General features: G+C 34.7%; 1 protein-coding gene across 1 annotated transcript; it reads left to right on the plus strand.

The window, feature by feature from the left end:
• The first annotated feature begins 14,172 nt into the window (after positions 1 to 14,172).
• LOC101991475 (EKC/KEOPS complex subunit Lage3-like) lies at positions 14,173 to 15,456 on the plus strand. Its single transcript, XM_005358525.2, has 3 exons — positions 14,173 to 14,541; positions 14,894 to 15,022; positions 15,196 to 15,456. The coding sequence occupies exons 1-3, from the start codon at positions 14,219 to 14,221 to the stop codon at positions 15,338 to 15,340; spliced, it is 597 nt and encodes a 198-aa protein (XP_005358582.1). The 5' UTR covers positions 14,173 to 14,218; the 3' UTR covers positions 15,341 to 15,456.
• Positions 15,457 to 15,834: the final 378 nt, after the last annotated feature.

Consider the following 15,834-nt stretch of genomic DNA (forward strand, 5'->3'; position numbering starts at 1 on the left):
TATTTTTGTACCATATCTTTGAATTTTTAAAATTAAAATGTCATGCATCACCATTTATACTAAATTAGATTAGGAGGGAGCCTGGTGTTTTAAAAAGATTTGTGTGTGTGTGTGTGTGTGTGTGTGTGTGTGTGTGTGTGTGAATACTTACACATGAATCATTGTGGCACTCATGGAGGATGAAAGAGGAAATCCAATATCCTGGAACAGGAGTTATTGTTGATTGTGAACTACCTGATATGAGTGTTGGAAATTGAACCTAGGTGGGTATAGGAAGTCATTCTGCATATGTGTTGCTTTTATTGGTTAATGAACAAAGAAGCTGTTTTGGCCTGTGATAGTTCAGAATAGAGCTAAACAAGGAAAACTAAATAGAATGCTGGGATAAAAAAGGTGGAGTTAAGAAAAGGCATGTAGCCCCACCAGAGACAAACATGAGACAGAACATTACCTGGTAAACCACAGGCACGTGGTGATAACATGGGTTAGTTTAGGATATAAGAGTTAGTCAGAAATATGTTTAAGCTATTGGCCAAACAGTATTGTAAATAATATAGTTTCTTAGTGATTATTTTGTAGTCTGGGTAGCCGGGCACGAACAAGCATCCTCCTCACAACAGATTGGTGCCCAATGTGTGGTTCAAATCCACAACCCAGAGATTAAGTGTCTCATGCTCTACCAACTGTGCTAGCCTCCAACTGTTTGGTATGCCAAGGTGTGCCAGCTAAATCCACATAAAACCTTAGAAAGCTTGAAAACGAATTCTAGACACAAAAGAACAGAGTTAATCAAGGATTTTTGGTAGCAGCATTTTCTTGGGTGGGTTCTCTTTGCTAGAATCAAGCAGAGACATGATTCCTTTAAGAGAGGCCTTCCTGATTCAGTGGTAGAAAAAACAAACAAAAAACCAAAAAAAAAAAACCCCACAGTTTTGAAAAGGCAGCTTTCTGGGTCATGCTGCCTTCATATATTCTGACTCTTTCCTGAGATCCCATTATGGAGCATTAAAATGGTGTCTGTGAGCAGTGTGTTACAAATTGCTTAATGGTGACACAGACCTGCTCAGACCCTGAATCTGGGACAGAGAGAATGGATCTCAGAGACAGTGAATACCTCTGCCATTTTGGACTGGTGGGAGCAACAGGCAGGACATGCAATTGGTCCTCCCATGCCCACTTAACTTTAAAAATAAGAGCTCCTGGACAGAAAATAATTACAGATATGCATGTAATAATGACAAATCCAGATGGGAAAAAAACTCTAGGTGGGTCCCAGTGTGAGATAAATGTATGTAGGTTTGGAAGAGAGAAGTTAAAACATATAGACATTTATACAAGAAAGTATTTTTTAGACAAAAGTAAAGTCTTTAAAGAGACAAAGTACAGACAATCATAGATAAAACGAGAAAAGAAAAATAAGCCACATAAAGATGGAATATACACAAAAAGTCTGGATTATGTATATTGTGTTTTCTTTGAATTTATTGACTGTGAAGGAGATCAGTACAGAGAAACATTTTATTGTATGGACTGCTAAACTAAACCAGTATATATATTTTAAAGGTATCATGACTTCAGAAATTGGGTCTAAGGATTTAGTGCTTTAGAAAAGAGGTCCTTCTTTTGTTTCCACAGAGGATGAGAACCTGTGGAATCCTTCCAGACTAATGTGGTTTTATGGACCAAGACACCCCTGAAAGATTGCTATAAACACCCACAAAAATTACTTCACCCCCCAAAAAAGCAAGAAGCAGTTTGTAGAGAACTATTCCCAAATTCCCTAAATGATTGTTTACAAATGCTTGTTTACATTTAAAGGGGATATGCTAAAGAGAATGTATTGTGTTTGTGCAGCTTTAAAAATTTTATGTATAATTAAGAAAGATAGGTTAATAGAGAGTCTTTTATAATAATCAAACTTGTATTTATGCTTTCTAGATATACAGAGATATATTTAAGATAGATAGACATTATTCAGATCTTTAGAAGACTACAGAATATGACATTTAATATGTTTTAAAAACTTAGGACTTTTTATGACAATGAGACACATCTACTTGTGGCAGCACCAATCTACTTTACGAGGATGATGGGAATTAAAGAGGCTCATTATGGAGTTTGCTTTCCGTTTGGGCACACTTTCCTTAGCAAGTTATCTATATGTCAATGTATCATCCTGCAACTCACACCATTTTTCTTTATAACTGAATAAAACTTTATTTGCTTAATTTAATGGATATGTATATATAATATAGCATATATATATACCTTATAATATATATTAGCTTTATTCATTTTTTTATTATGATCAATAAAAACCCACAGAGAAAAATTGTGGTACAATCTGAAGGTCAGAAAAGTAAAACATCTAACCACTATCTTGTAACCTCTACCTCAGTCTTAAATGGTGATCCTGCCTCCTGGAATCCTGAGAATGAGACTGTGGGAGAGTTCTCTCTTCCTGTTTTAAATTCCCCTCTAGTGCTGGGATTAAAGGTGTGCACCACTATCGCCTGGTTTCTATGGCAAATTAGTGTTGCTAATATGATTAAAGTGTGTCACCACTGCCTGGTCTATATGGCTCATCAGTGTGGCTACTTTACTCTCTTATCTTCAGGCAAGCTTTATTTATTAAAATACAAATGAAATATCATTATTCTGTTCTTTGGTATATAGTCTGTTGACCTTTTTATTTCATAAGGGTAACTTTATGATAGGTTGACATATATTCCTCTAGTTAAATAATCCATGATTATATAGCTAGATTATTTATTGTGTTCTTGCTTAATATTTTATTATACCAATTAAGTAAAATTAATTATATGTGTATGTGTTTTGTGACATCACACAAGTTCACAAAATAACATTCAGGAAAGTTGACTTTCTTTTTATATAATGAGAGTACTATTGATAAAACTCAAGTCTTCAAGTTTAGCTACCAATTTCTTTACTTTTTAGCCACCTTGCAAGGAAAGCACCTTCCTGATTTGTACAGTGATCAGAATAGTTTACAATCCAAATAGTAGGGTATATGAGTTTCTTTTATCTCTACATATTTGTCAATGTTGTTTTGGCTTGTCTCTTGAAAGTAATTATTTTATATGAACTAAAATATAACCTTGGTGTAATATTAATTTGAATTCCTCTGATGTCAAAGGATGATGAACATTTTTTCACATATATTGACCATTATGTCTCTTTATTCTGTTACTTTTTATTTTTATAAAAAAAATTAATATCATGCAGCAACATCTCTCAAGTGTTATGTTGTGAGTGATAGGGATCCTATTTGGAAAGTGTTAAATTATGTATTTAACTTGAAATATATTCCATTAGCTTTTTCAAAGTTCCAGTTTTTATTAAAATCTTTGGTGCATTTTGTACAGTGATAGGGATAAAAATCTATTTTCAATTTTCCTTGCATGTGGACATTCAGTTTACTTAGCATCATTTGTAGAAAGAAAGTGTGGTTTTTATCCAGTGTAGGTGTTGGATGACATTTGAAAATAAAATGGCTATCACAGTCTCAGTTTATTCCTAGGTTCTCTCACAGTCCAATGATCTGCGTGTATTTTCTTGGGCCAATAATATGTTGTTTCACTTTTGTAGAATGTATATATAATTTGAAATCATTGTGGTATCTCAAAGATTTGACTATTCTGATTAGAATTGTTTTGGCTGTTTCCTGGATTTTTGTTCTTTACTTTTACTCTTTTTTACTTTTGTTCTTTACTTTTACTCTTGACCCTATTTCTGCATCTTTGAAGGTGATTATAGTATTTACTTGTGTAACCCTATTCTGTGGTGCAGTCAATTTTTTTGTTGTTGTTTAATTTGTGTATGATGGATCCTTGGAAAGAAATTTAAGTAGTCAAATAATGTGGGCTATTTTATGTAACACTAAATTTAATTTCCAAGTATTTTGCTGAGAATTTAAGGGGTTCTTTTTGTCATTTATTTTATTTTGGTTCTTATTGTTACATCCCTATCTTGATTTGACACCAAGGTTAAATATTGAGGCCATATAATGAATTTGCATATGTTCATTCTTTTTTGATTTTATTAAAGAGTTTAAGTAGCATTACTGTTATTCATTCTTTAAATGTCTGGTATAATTTTCCAGTAGTGTGTGTACTTTTCCTTCTTTGAAAACTCTGTAAATATTTCAATTTGGTTCCATATTATATATCTATTTTACTTTTTGTATTCTCTTGGCTTAATCTTGATAAGTCATGTATCTTAGAGTATACTGATTTCTTTAGATTTTCCCATTTTAAATCATGAGTTTTAAAATTTTTCTCATGTATTTTATCACAGCACTAAGAAGTCCTGGATCTCTGTGAGTTTCAAACACACACATTTGCACACACATAAATCTCATAAAAATCACAAAATTGGAAATCATAAGATGTAAAGAAAAGACCTGTAAGGTAAAAAAAAATGCCCAAAACATGATGAGAAAATGTCTAAAAATACCACTGAGTTCATTTTGTTTTGGCCATCTATTTCTGGAAATATGGCCTGTCCTTAGGTGTGGCTTGTGTATCCAATAGGACTCCTTTGTAGATTTTTTTTCAAGTAGTTATTCATTGGAGATATCTTCTTGGTAAAGGATGAAGATTTCTATCCACTTTTCTTCTCAGCTCTGGAACTCCAACTGACTCAGGAATGTGTCTTTGGCAGTGTTCTATTGCTGTTAAGTCATACCATGACCATATCATATCTTACAAAGGAAAGCGCCTAATTGGAGCTTTCATACAGTTCAGAGGTTTAGCCCAATATCATCATGGCTGAAAATTGTAGGGCCCTGGTCTGCCCCTGTTCCTGGGGTACATTTGCTGGGACAGTTTATGATCAGCTAACTAAGCTTCCTGTGTGTTTCTGTGCTCTCCCTGCCCCACCTGGTGATTAGCTGCAGGGCATTTATTCCTTTGTTAATATGGTAATTTCCCACCTGCCTGGGCGGAGATCCTTGTGCAGCAGTTAGGTAGATAAGGACTCCCCCACACCTGAATAAACTGGCTTTTGGCTGATCTTCTTTCGAATGACCCTGGTCTCTGTGTGTGTGTTCTTTCAATCTCCAGGCTCTTGCCCGACTCATGTGCAGTGCAGTGGCGCGCGAACTGTACCAAGGGTGTAACACAAAATCGGGTATTACAGAAAGTATGGTGTCATATAGGCAGATCTGGTGCTGAAAAGTGAACTGAGAGTTCTACATCAGATCTACAGACAACAGGAAAACAGACACTGGGCCTAGTTTCAGCATTTGAATCCTTAAATAGACCCTCAGTGACACACTTCTGCAAACAAGGCTACAGATCCTAATCTTTTAAAATAGTGTCACTCTTTGGTAACCAAGCATTTAAATCTATAAGCCCATGAGGACCATTCTTAGCCAAAGTTCCACAACATATGCAGGCCATGTGTATGATGCTACTATTTCTGTGAGTTTTTATGCATGTCAGTATTGTTATGTATAGAAGTCTTGTTTACTTGTTATCTTTTCTCCATTGGCATTTACTGCCTTTCTCCCTCCTCTTTCCTAGAAATCCTCATTGTTCAGCTAAGAGTACATTTTAAATCTCTATTATCTTTCTATAGTTTCTTTTACCATCAAAATTCCATCAGAAAACTTCTAGACACAATCAACATTCTAAGAAATGGAAGACTACAAAGACAACTCACAAAATCAGAAGTTTTATTCTACTAAAATCTGGCAAAATACAAGATTTTTTTTTTAAAAAAAAATGTGTATTTATACAAAATGATTCATGGTGACTGGAGAGATGGCTCAGTGTTTGTATGTCCTGTGGCCATATATTCTCTGCATTTTGACCAGTTGTTGATATTTGTTGTAGCATCTAGCCACTCAAAAACAAAGTTTCCTTGATGAAAACATGAGCTATATTTATCTGTGGGCACCAAAAATGGTATTTACAATAAAGATTGAATTTTTTTGGTTTAAGTATGACAATAGTAGTTTCTCTTCTGGGTTTGAGACCCTCTCCAGCCATGGGTAAATACCTAAGTTCATAGTAGTAGGCAGGAATTCCTTCCTACTGAGTGGGCCTTTAAGTTCAATTACATCTTTTGGTAATAATAATAATAATAATAATAATAATAATAATAATAATAATAATATAAAAGCACTTTAAAACCACTTGGGGTATCTTGCTGGGCAATTAGTTGTTGAGGTTTAAAGATTTTTACAGCTGAGTAAGATTGCTGATTGCTTTTCCTTGATATCTGGCATAGCATCTTCCAATATTGTGAGACCTAGTTCTCAGCGAGATAGTTCCCAGGTCAGCTTTAGATCAATTTATCCATATCTTATGTCAAAAATGTATAATTTCAAAACCAATAAGGTCTTACCTTCAAGTTCTGCAAGGCACCCAAGGGCAATACTCTTCTAGGAATTTTTCTGAGTCTCCTGACCAACCACATAAAGAGATTTTTCTCATGCATGGTGCTGTACTTAATATTAGCTCTTAAAAGGTTCATGGCAAAAACATCACCCCATATGAATACATATATACTTACACACATACATATATAACATATACATAAACACATACACATTATGCATATAGTTTATAAAATAATGTTACTCTATAAATTTTTAAAAGCATTTGAATTTATTTAGTTTTCTTTCCTAACTCTCCTTCTGCATTACCTTATCTTCCTGTTCTCTGGTTAGAATATCCCTAACATTTTCTCCATTTCCTCTTCTTAGCAGCTATGTCCTACTATCACATCTTTTTTTTTTCAAGACAAGCATTTTCTGTGTTGCTTTGGAGCCTGTCCTGGAACTAGCTCTTGTAGACCAGACTGGCCACAAACTCATAGAGATCCGCCTGCCTCTGCCTCCCTAGAGTGGGGATTAAAGGCATGTGACCACACCACCTGGCTGTAGTTTCACCCCTTAGTAGGATGGCCTCCTTTGACATTCCTGTATTCTGGGGTTCCTGCAGGTTATATTCTTAAATCTAAAGTTTTGAACATAAATCCGCAAATAAATGAGAACATGAGCATTTGTCTTTCTGATCTCGAATACCTAGTTCAGTATAACGTTTTTCAGTTTCATACATTTATCTGAAAATTTTATATTTTTAATTTGTGTATGAACAATATTTATTACACTTGTATCAACTGAAGGAAATCTAGTTTGTTTATACTTCTTGAGTATTGTGAAAAAGGCAAAAATGAACACAATCAAGCAATTATTTCTGTAGTAGGATATCTAGTCCCTTTAGTATATGACAGAGTGATGTAGCTGAGTCATGTTGATAGAGTCATCAATCCATTTTAACTGTTTTGGGATTCCACAGTGGTTGAGTCAGTTTGTAATTCCACAAAAGTAAATTATGATTTTGTTTTGTCAGTATCTTCACCAGAATATATTGCCACCTTTCTTGATCTCACATTTTCTTACAGGTTATTCCCATTTGAAAATGATGTATTATGCATAAAAGGTAATCAAAGTAATAACAACAATAAAATGACTATTATTATTATTACTGCTCCAGTAATATGACAAGAGAAGGACATTAAATATATAAATAGGAAGAAACTCAAATTATTCCTACTTTTAGATGATGTGACATTATATGTAAGAGGTCCTCAAAATTCCATCAGAAAACTTCTAGACACAATCAACATTCTAAGAAATGGAAGACTACAAAGACAACTCACAAAATCAGAAGTTTTTCTGTATATCAATAACAAGCATACTCAGAAAGAGATCATAGAAACAATCACATTTATAGTGTCCTCAAAGAGTCATCTAAAAATGAACCTAAAAACTGAGGGTAAAAATCTGGATAAAAAAAAAAAAAACCTTCAAATCTCTGAAGACATAAATTTGTGAGACCATCAGAAGCCTGAAAAATCTCTCATGTTCATAGTTTAATAAAAATTAATTTTGTGAAAATGATCATTCTATCAAAAACAATTTATAGACTAAATGTTACTCCAACCCAAATCCCCACAACATTCTTCTTAGAAATCAAAAAAAAAAAATCTAAAAATTTTATGTAATCACCAAAGATCCCAGATAAACCAAAGTGATCCTGAATAAAACAAATAGTGCTGGAAAGATTACTGTACTAGATTTCAGGCTATATTACAAAGCTATTGTAATAAAAACATTCTGTGATTGACACAAAATAATACATTTCATCAATGTACAACAATACAGAAAATATAAACTATAGCACACACTGGAGGAAAGCAGTATCTTTGTGAAATAATGTTGGAGAAACTGGGTATCAACATGTAGAAGAATAATATTAAAGACATTTCTATCCTATCATTCTGCATGAAAAATTCACATCCAAATGGATTAAAGACTTTAATTTGAAACTTGAAGCACTGACACTTCTAGAAGAAAACATAAGTAGTACAAGAAATGGGGGAAGGAAAGGACTTTCAGAATTGACCAGGAAGTAATGCTAATAATTGATAAGCAGGATTCATAAAACTAAGAAGCTTCTGCATAACTAAAGGAGGAATTGATAAAATTAGGAAGGCCATGCACTAGGAGACAACCTTTACCAACTATATATCTGGCAGAGGATTAATACCCAGAATATACATAGAACTTGAAAGTCAATTGAGAAAACATAAGACCCAATTAAATATAGGCTATAATTCTTACCAGTTCTCAAAACAACAAAAATGGTAACAATAGACACCTAAAAAGTGTTCACTATCTTTAGCTTTCATTAAAATGCAAATGAAAACTGCTTTGATATTTCATCTTGCTCTCCTTTTAAATGTTCTTGCTAACTTTAATGTATTAGCTTCATAAATGGATACCAAAATAGGCATGTTTATGGCATTTTTGTATGTCAATGTATAATATTATATATAATTTATAATTAACCAAATAATTAATTTAATTTTTTTTGATTTTTCAAAACAGGGTTTCTCTGTGGCTTTTGAGCCTGTCCTGGCACTAGCTCTTGTAGACCAGACTGATTTCGAACTCACAGAGATCCATCTGCCTCTGCCTCCCGAGTGCTGGGATTAAAGGCGTGCGCCACCACTGCCCAGCCTAATTTAATTTTAAAGTATTAAAATCTATAGAATATTAAGTCACCGATAATCATACAGTTGCTAATGCTGTCATAATATACTCTTGTTTAAATTTTTTTATTCTTTTTCGAGAATTGAATTTTTTCTCAAATGATAAATTCTGATTATAGTTTCCCATCCCTCTTTTCCTTGCCATTTAGTCCCTCCTCTCCCTCTATCTAAATCCACCCTATTTCTCATTTGAAAGAAAATAGGTTTCTAAGGGAAAACAATAAAGTAAAATAGATTAAGATAAAAAGCTAACAGAGTCAAAACAGAAAAGAAAAAGAGAAAAATGCACTTCATTGTCTGAACTTCTCATTAATATGTTTCCTCCTCTCATAGAGTTATTAGAAGTGACTTAAACATTGCCATGATACCCAAGACACACTAGGGGGTGGAGGTTTTTGGTTCTGGTTTTTTTTTTTTTTATTTTTCTGGCAAACCTAAGCTTAAGATACAGGTTCTCATTGCCCAGAGAAAGTTATTCAGAGAGAAAACTAGAGTACTGAAGTACATTTAGCTTGTGCCATTTCAGTATGGCAGATGTCAGTGAGGAGTCAGATGATTCTATTTCAGATTGTTCTTCTAACCATGATGAGCTAAACTCATGCAAAAATAGTGGTGAAGGGGAAGAAGAAGAAAGCTTGCTTCCTTCAAGTTACCATGAAAAATGGTTGCTCTATGTACTTCCTCCTCCTGTTCAATATCCAAAGCAAATTTTTTCCTCAATTTGCTGCAAATCCTGTCTAAAACCAACACTTTTCACAAATACAAAGCAAGCCAACAACCTTTTCTATCCCATATCTTTCTATATTTGTTCCTGAAAACAGTGTCTGTCTCACTCACATCAAGTTATCAGGTACCAAAAAAATAATAAAAAAAAAAATAATCAGTCCATGAGAAGAATCCAGGAAATTAGGACAAAGGAGATATTATAGCATATTAGTCTTTTATTATAAATAGGATAACAAATAGAATCAATATTAGACAAAGTAAGAAGAGGTATAAAGTCTTCTACTTCAAACAACTCCTTAAGTTACTGTAAGTTCTCACAAGACCAGAACAATATCATGCTATGAACAACACATGCAGAGAATTATTTTTTAAATAGAAAAGCCAAGCCTTTTATCTCAAAATGTTGTTTGAACACTGGAATGAAAAAAGAAAGTTTAATTTCATAATGTGTTGGGCTCTGTTTATGAGGAAGGATGGAAAGAAGGAAGTAGAAAAATATTTGAGAAAACAGACTCAAGGGACCCTGTAGTTGTGAGGTAAGCGCTTAGGGTTGACTTTGGAATTTCATAAATAGAGCAATGTCTTGTGTCTTTGATAAAATGACATGACCAAAAGCAACTTATCCAAGAAAGAGTTCATTTTCAATTAAAGTTGCAGAAGGAGAGTCCATAATGGTGGGAGTGTAGCATAGCAGTAGGAAGAAAAAGAGACAAGAGAGCACATATTGTTCCACATGTAGGAAGGAAAGAGTCAACTTGATGGGTAGGCACTAAAACTCTTAAAGTCCTTCCATAGTAACATACTTTCCCCAGCAAGACTCCAGCAGCTAATGGTTCTAAAGCTTCTCCAAACAGTGTCATCAGCTATGAATCATGTATTTAATTACTTGAGCCTATGGGGTATACTTTTCATCTAAACCATACCATTTCATTCCCTGCTCACAATAGACTCTTTGCCATTTTATGAACAAAATACATTTAACACAACCTCAAAAGTTCTCACAATCTTTGACAGTCTCAATACTGACAGACGTCCAAAGTATCTCTAACACTCACAGCCACATTTTAACCTTCTTATAACATAGAAAAGCAAATTGCAAACTTTCAAGATAAAATGTGACAGAATATGCATTCTCATTCCAAAAGCAAGGCATGAAGGCAGAGTGAATAAACACCAGACCAATACAAGACTGAAAGCCATCAGGGAAAATACCAAACCTTGTACCTTAATACCTAATGTCAAAGAGCTTACATGTCTTTAATCCTGTATGTTGTTGCTTGGGACATAGATATTTTTTGAGCTGGTTCTATTCCTGGTGTGCAGTTCTCTTCAGCAAATGTCTCACAGCTCTGCCATCTCTTATACTCTCGGGCTTCCACTTTAACCAAGGCTTTACCATCACAACTTTACACAATGACCTTTCAGTGCCACTTAGCCTCACAAATCCTTTATAAAGAGAATCACCTGCCCCATGTTGCCTTGGGATATGAAGAGGTATTATTTATCTAAGGAAGAAAGGTACATCAATTATCTTAATTTCATATTTTTATTTCTGCTCTTGCCTATTTTTTGTTGCTATAATTGAACTGCAGATAATTATTAAGGATAAAAGTTTACTGGATCATTGTCTTGCAATTTGGGACTTTGCAGGTTCTGGAAAATAATGAAACTCATGGGAGGAATTTTACAACAAAGAATATGTTTTTCATTAATCTATAAAACTAATATTACTTAATTAATTCATGAGAGTATAAAAGTCTTGACCTAATGACTACTTAAATATTTCACGTGATCCATTCCATGATATTTTAACAAAGCTTAAACTTCATTTTTATTATATATACAAAATGTTGAGGACCACTCTATTGTCATACATTTTGTATATACTCCCTTGTCTCTTCTAAATTTTCATTGATCCTGTTTTTCTCTCCAAATACTGTAGTTCCCATCCCAATTGAAATTATATATGTGAGTGATCATATTATATATGTGCATATATATTATTCACATATATATTATTCATACATGAAAAGATATGTGACATTTGTTATTACATGTCTTATATCATAGTTCTCTCTTGTTCAACCACCCTGATCTTTGTTTCTTTTCTTACTCTAATATTTTTCCTTCTACTTTTCTATCATATGTGTGCATATTTGTGTCAGAAAAAGAATCTCATATTTATCTTTTATTTGAATTACTATCTCTTATTTTTTGCTCCACAAGAACATTAAATTCCTTTCTGCCCCCCAAAATTCTAGTGAGCTCGAATGAAAATATGAAGGAAGGAATGTGGTTTTTGTCTGAGCCTGGCTTCCTTTCCTTAGCATTTAGCTTGTTAGCTTGTCAATATAGTTGTTTTCTTCTCAATTTTATAGCCTTCTTTCGAGGTCCAAAAAAAACAAAACAAACACAATCCACAATCCAAATTTTTCACAACCTCATAAAATTCAGTTAACTATATGAATATTTGAACCAATTATTATTTAAGTGAAACTTTATTTTGTTTAATTATGTGCATTTAAAATATACTTATGCCGGGCGGTGGTGGCGCACGCCTTTAATCCCAGCACTCGGGAGGCAGAGGCAGGCGGATCTCTGTGAGTTCGAGACCAGCCTGGTCTACAAGAGCTAGTTCCAGGACAGGCTCCAAAGCCACAGAGAAACCCTGTCTCGAAAAAAAAATATATACTTACTATAAAGAGTATTTTACATGTGTGTGTTTTTTCCTAATTAATTTTGTAGAGGCAACCAGGCATGTTGGTACACACCTTTAATCCTAGATCTTGGGTGGTAGATGCAGACAAATCTCTGTGATTTTACAACCAGCATGGTCTACACAGTGAGCTCCAAGACAGCCAAGTCTACACAATGAGATGCTGTCTCAAAAACATGATACTGTCCTCATTATTTTATATAGTATTTTATACAGACAAAATTATTGGGTTAAAACTTCTAAGAGCTTTCAAACCTCACTTTACTGAGTTATGTTTCTGACAGTAGAATAAAACAAGATGACCAGCTTCTGGTACCCTCAGTACCACTAGACATATTAGCTATCTAATGCTGTGTAAAATAAATTAACATAGACATGAGTTAACATACATTTATAATCTTACATATTCTGTTCATCAAAACTTTTAATGTTATTAACCTGCATTCCCTTCTTCAGTGTCTCACTAGAATATAGGCAGCATATTTGCTGATGCTTATTACTAGGTAGAAGTAAAGACTATTCCATTTCTAAGATAATATAAATTATTGGAGAATTAATTTCAGAGTATTTTTTAAAATTTTTTTAACTAGAAGCCTCCACAGGCTTTTGTGCCTTGTGACTTCATATATCAGACAGTCACAATATGATATTTTTCTCAGAATACAGTTTGTTAATGGGAGTTTTAGAGTGTAATGGCAGAGTGGCATCCTAACAGAATTCCTATTGACTATTGAATAATAACATATCACATGTCAATTTCCAACACAAAAAGGCAGAAATATATGCACAGGGATATGGACAGTTAGAAGAAAAAGCATGAAAGCTAACATTGTTTTACATTACAATTTTTAGTTATACTATTTGTTGTGTTGTGATATTCTTTTGATAACTAAAATAAGAGAAAAAATTGCCAACAATATTAAATGCTACTTGCAAAAACATTTGATAACGTACAAATTTCATTGCTCTAAAGTGAATCAGAAATTGCCTAGAGCTATTTCTGTACTTCATGGAAATTAACTAGGCAAGAAAATTATTCCAAAAGAAAACTTTGTTTATAATACTCATGAGATTGATATAAGGAACTAGATTGCCATGCCTGAGTTGAATATTTGCCCTACCATTTAGCAGTTTGTGAATTCATTCCATAAACTCTCTGAGTCTGTGTGCTTGTACATAAAATATGTATATTGTTCTTAAGTACTTAAAAGGCATTTCTTTCTATTTTCAAGATGCTCTAAGTGTTATAATAATTATAATATAAATTTAGTTCTTTTAATTTTTACAATAAACTTGTAAATTAGTTATTTTGAAATATGTTGCCTTAGGATATGAAGAATATTAAATTATGAGGATAAAATTAGTTAATTTAAGTAGATGCCATAGAACACTCTCTGACACATATCTAACACTGTACAAAGTAGAAAACTCACAGTGTTTTCTGATAACTTCTGATCACCAAGGATAAGTGAAGGAGCTCTAGTTTGCTGCGTACAATCTCTGGAGATGTTTGAAACGCCCACGAGAATCTCCTACTCTCGCGAGACCCTATTTGTTCTGTCACTGTGCGCATCACACAGGCACCCTTTGTCTAAATGGGCGGGGCTAGTACTGGCATCTCATTCCCTTAACAAATAATGAGCGGGCGGTGATATTAGATATTACTCTGAGGGAATAGCCCACTTAACCATGCAGGATCCTGGTGAGAACAAGAGTTGTAAAGTAGGTGGTGAAGAAGAGGAGTGTGGCCAGCATACAACTGAAAACCCAGATGAGCAAGCTAGCTCACAGATTTCTGAAGCCGAGAATGACAATGGAAACTCCCCTCGTGAAAGTCACCCTCAAGATTCTGGTAGCCAGGCTGTCCAATGCAGCCTCGACTCAAGGAGCCCTGTAGAGGCAAGAGTTGTGGCAGAACAAGCACCTGTAGCTCCTCAGGAGGAGCAGGTACCAATTATCCCAGGACCCAGTGGAGATGCTGCAACAACAGCTGGAAGTCGACTCCTGGAGTTGTATCCTTTAGGGAGAGCACACTGACAATGGGCATGGCGACATATGTAGGCCAGAACTCAAAAAATGCTTTGGGAGGAGACTTAGTTTGGGAAGGTTTATGGCCGACTAGGAAGGAGACAGAAGGATGTACTGTGGACAGTGAGTCCTGAGCAGAGTCAATATTGAGGCAGAACAGGGAATCATGTATGTGTAAGCAGGCTATAAGGTATCGAAAACCAGAACTACTGAAGAAGTGGCTGTGAGTTGCCTTGGGTGTCATTTCAGAACATGCTAAAGTAAACCTCAGAGGTATAATCAAGCCCAATACTTAGATTCGATAGTGGCTAATACCTTAACCATATCTCCTTCCAGTTCTGTAACAGTGCCATTCAGGACTGCTGTGGAGGCAAACATAGCCTGCAGATCCCTGGCCTCAAATGTCCAGCAACAGCAAGTGATGGTTCAGCATGAGTTCACCGTGAATGACAGTACTCTGACTGTGTTAGTTCTCCAAGAGTTTGGAGTGGGAGGGGCCTTAGATTGGGAGGCAATGTGTATTCTAGGAGTTCTATAATGGAGACTTGGGTGGATTAGACATAAGCAGAAGACATTGTACGGTGACACTGTAGAGATTCCTTTTTTTCCCCATGATGATGTCACTCCTTTACTTTTAGGAGGTGGACCACTGAAGATCCTGTTCTCTTCCGAACATCCATCAATGCCTTCCTTGATCAGCTTTCCTTGGTGATGAGGAATATCCCACGGCCAGTGTTTATGGCTGTTTTCAAACAAGGAAGAGGAAGAAATAATGAATCCTAGTGTGATTTCACCCACAAGACAAGGCAAGGGCATTTTAGGATTTGTGTAACTGTCCCTTTGCCTTCATATTCACTGTTTTGAGCCTATCACACTGTATCAGTCAGTGTTAATGAAGGAGTGAATATTAAAATGATGGATAATGAAGGAAATAATATTGAGTTGCTGTTTTTATTTTGAGTTATGGCAGAAATATCCAGGTTTTACTCCCATGTCCTTTGGTTAGAGAGGAAACTTCTGAAATTTTAATGTTTTAGTACTCCAAGGCAATTGACAATTTTGGAAATGGGAGAAATAACAATTTTATTTTTTACTATTATGTATGTATGTGCACACATGGGCATTTAAGTGTGCACATGTATCTACACATGTGAAATGTCACCCGACTGGAGTTCAGAGGATAACTTTTGGGGATTTTCTATTTGGGTTCTTATTAGTAAACTTAAGTTATCAGACTTGGGCATCAAATGCTATCACCATATGAGCCATTTTTACAG

This window comes from Microtus ochrogaster, chromosome X (assembly GCF_000317375.1).
Source record: "Microtus ochrogaster isolate Prairie Vole_2 chromosome X, MicOch1.0, whole genome shotgun sequence".
In the NCBI taxonomy this organism is placed as follows: Eukaryota; Metazoa; Chordata; class Mammalia; order Rodentia; family Cricetidae; genus Microtus; species Microtus ochrogaster.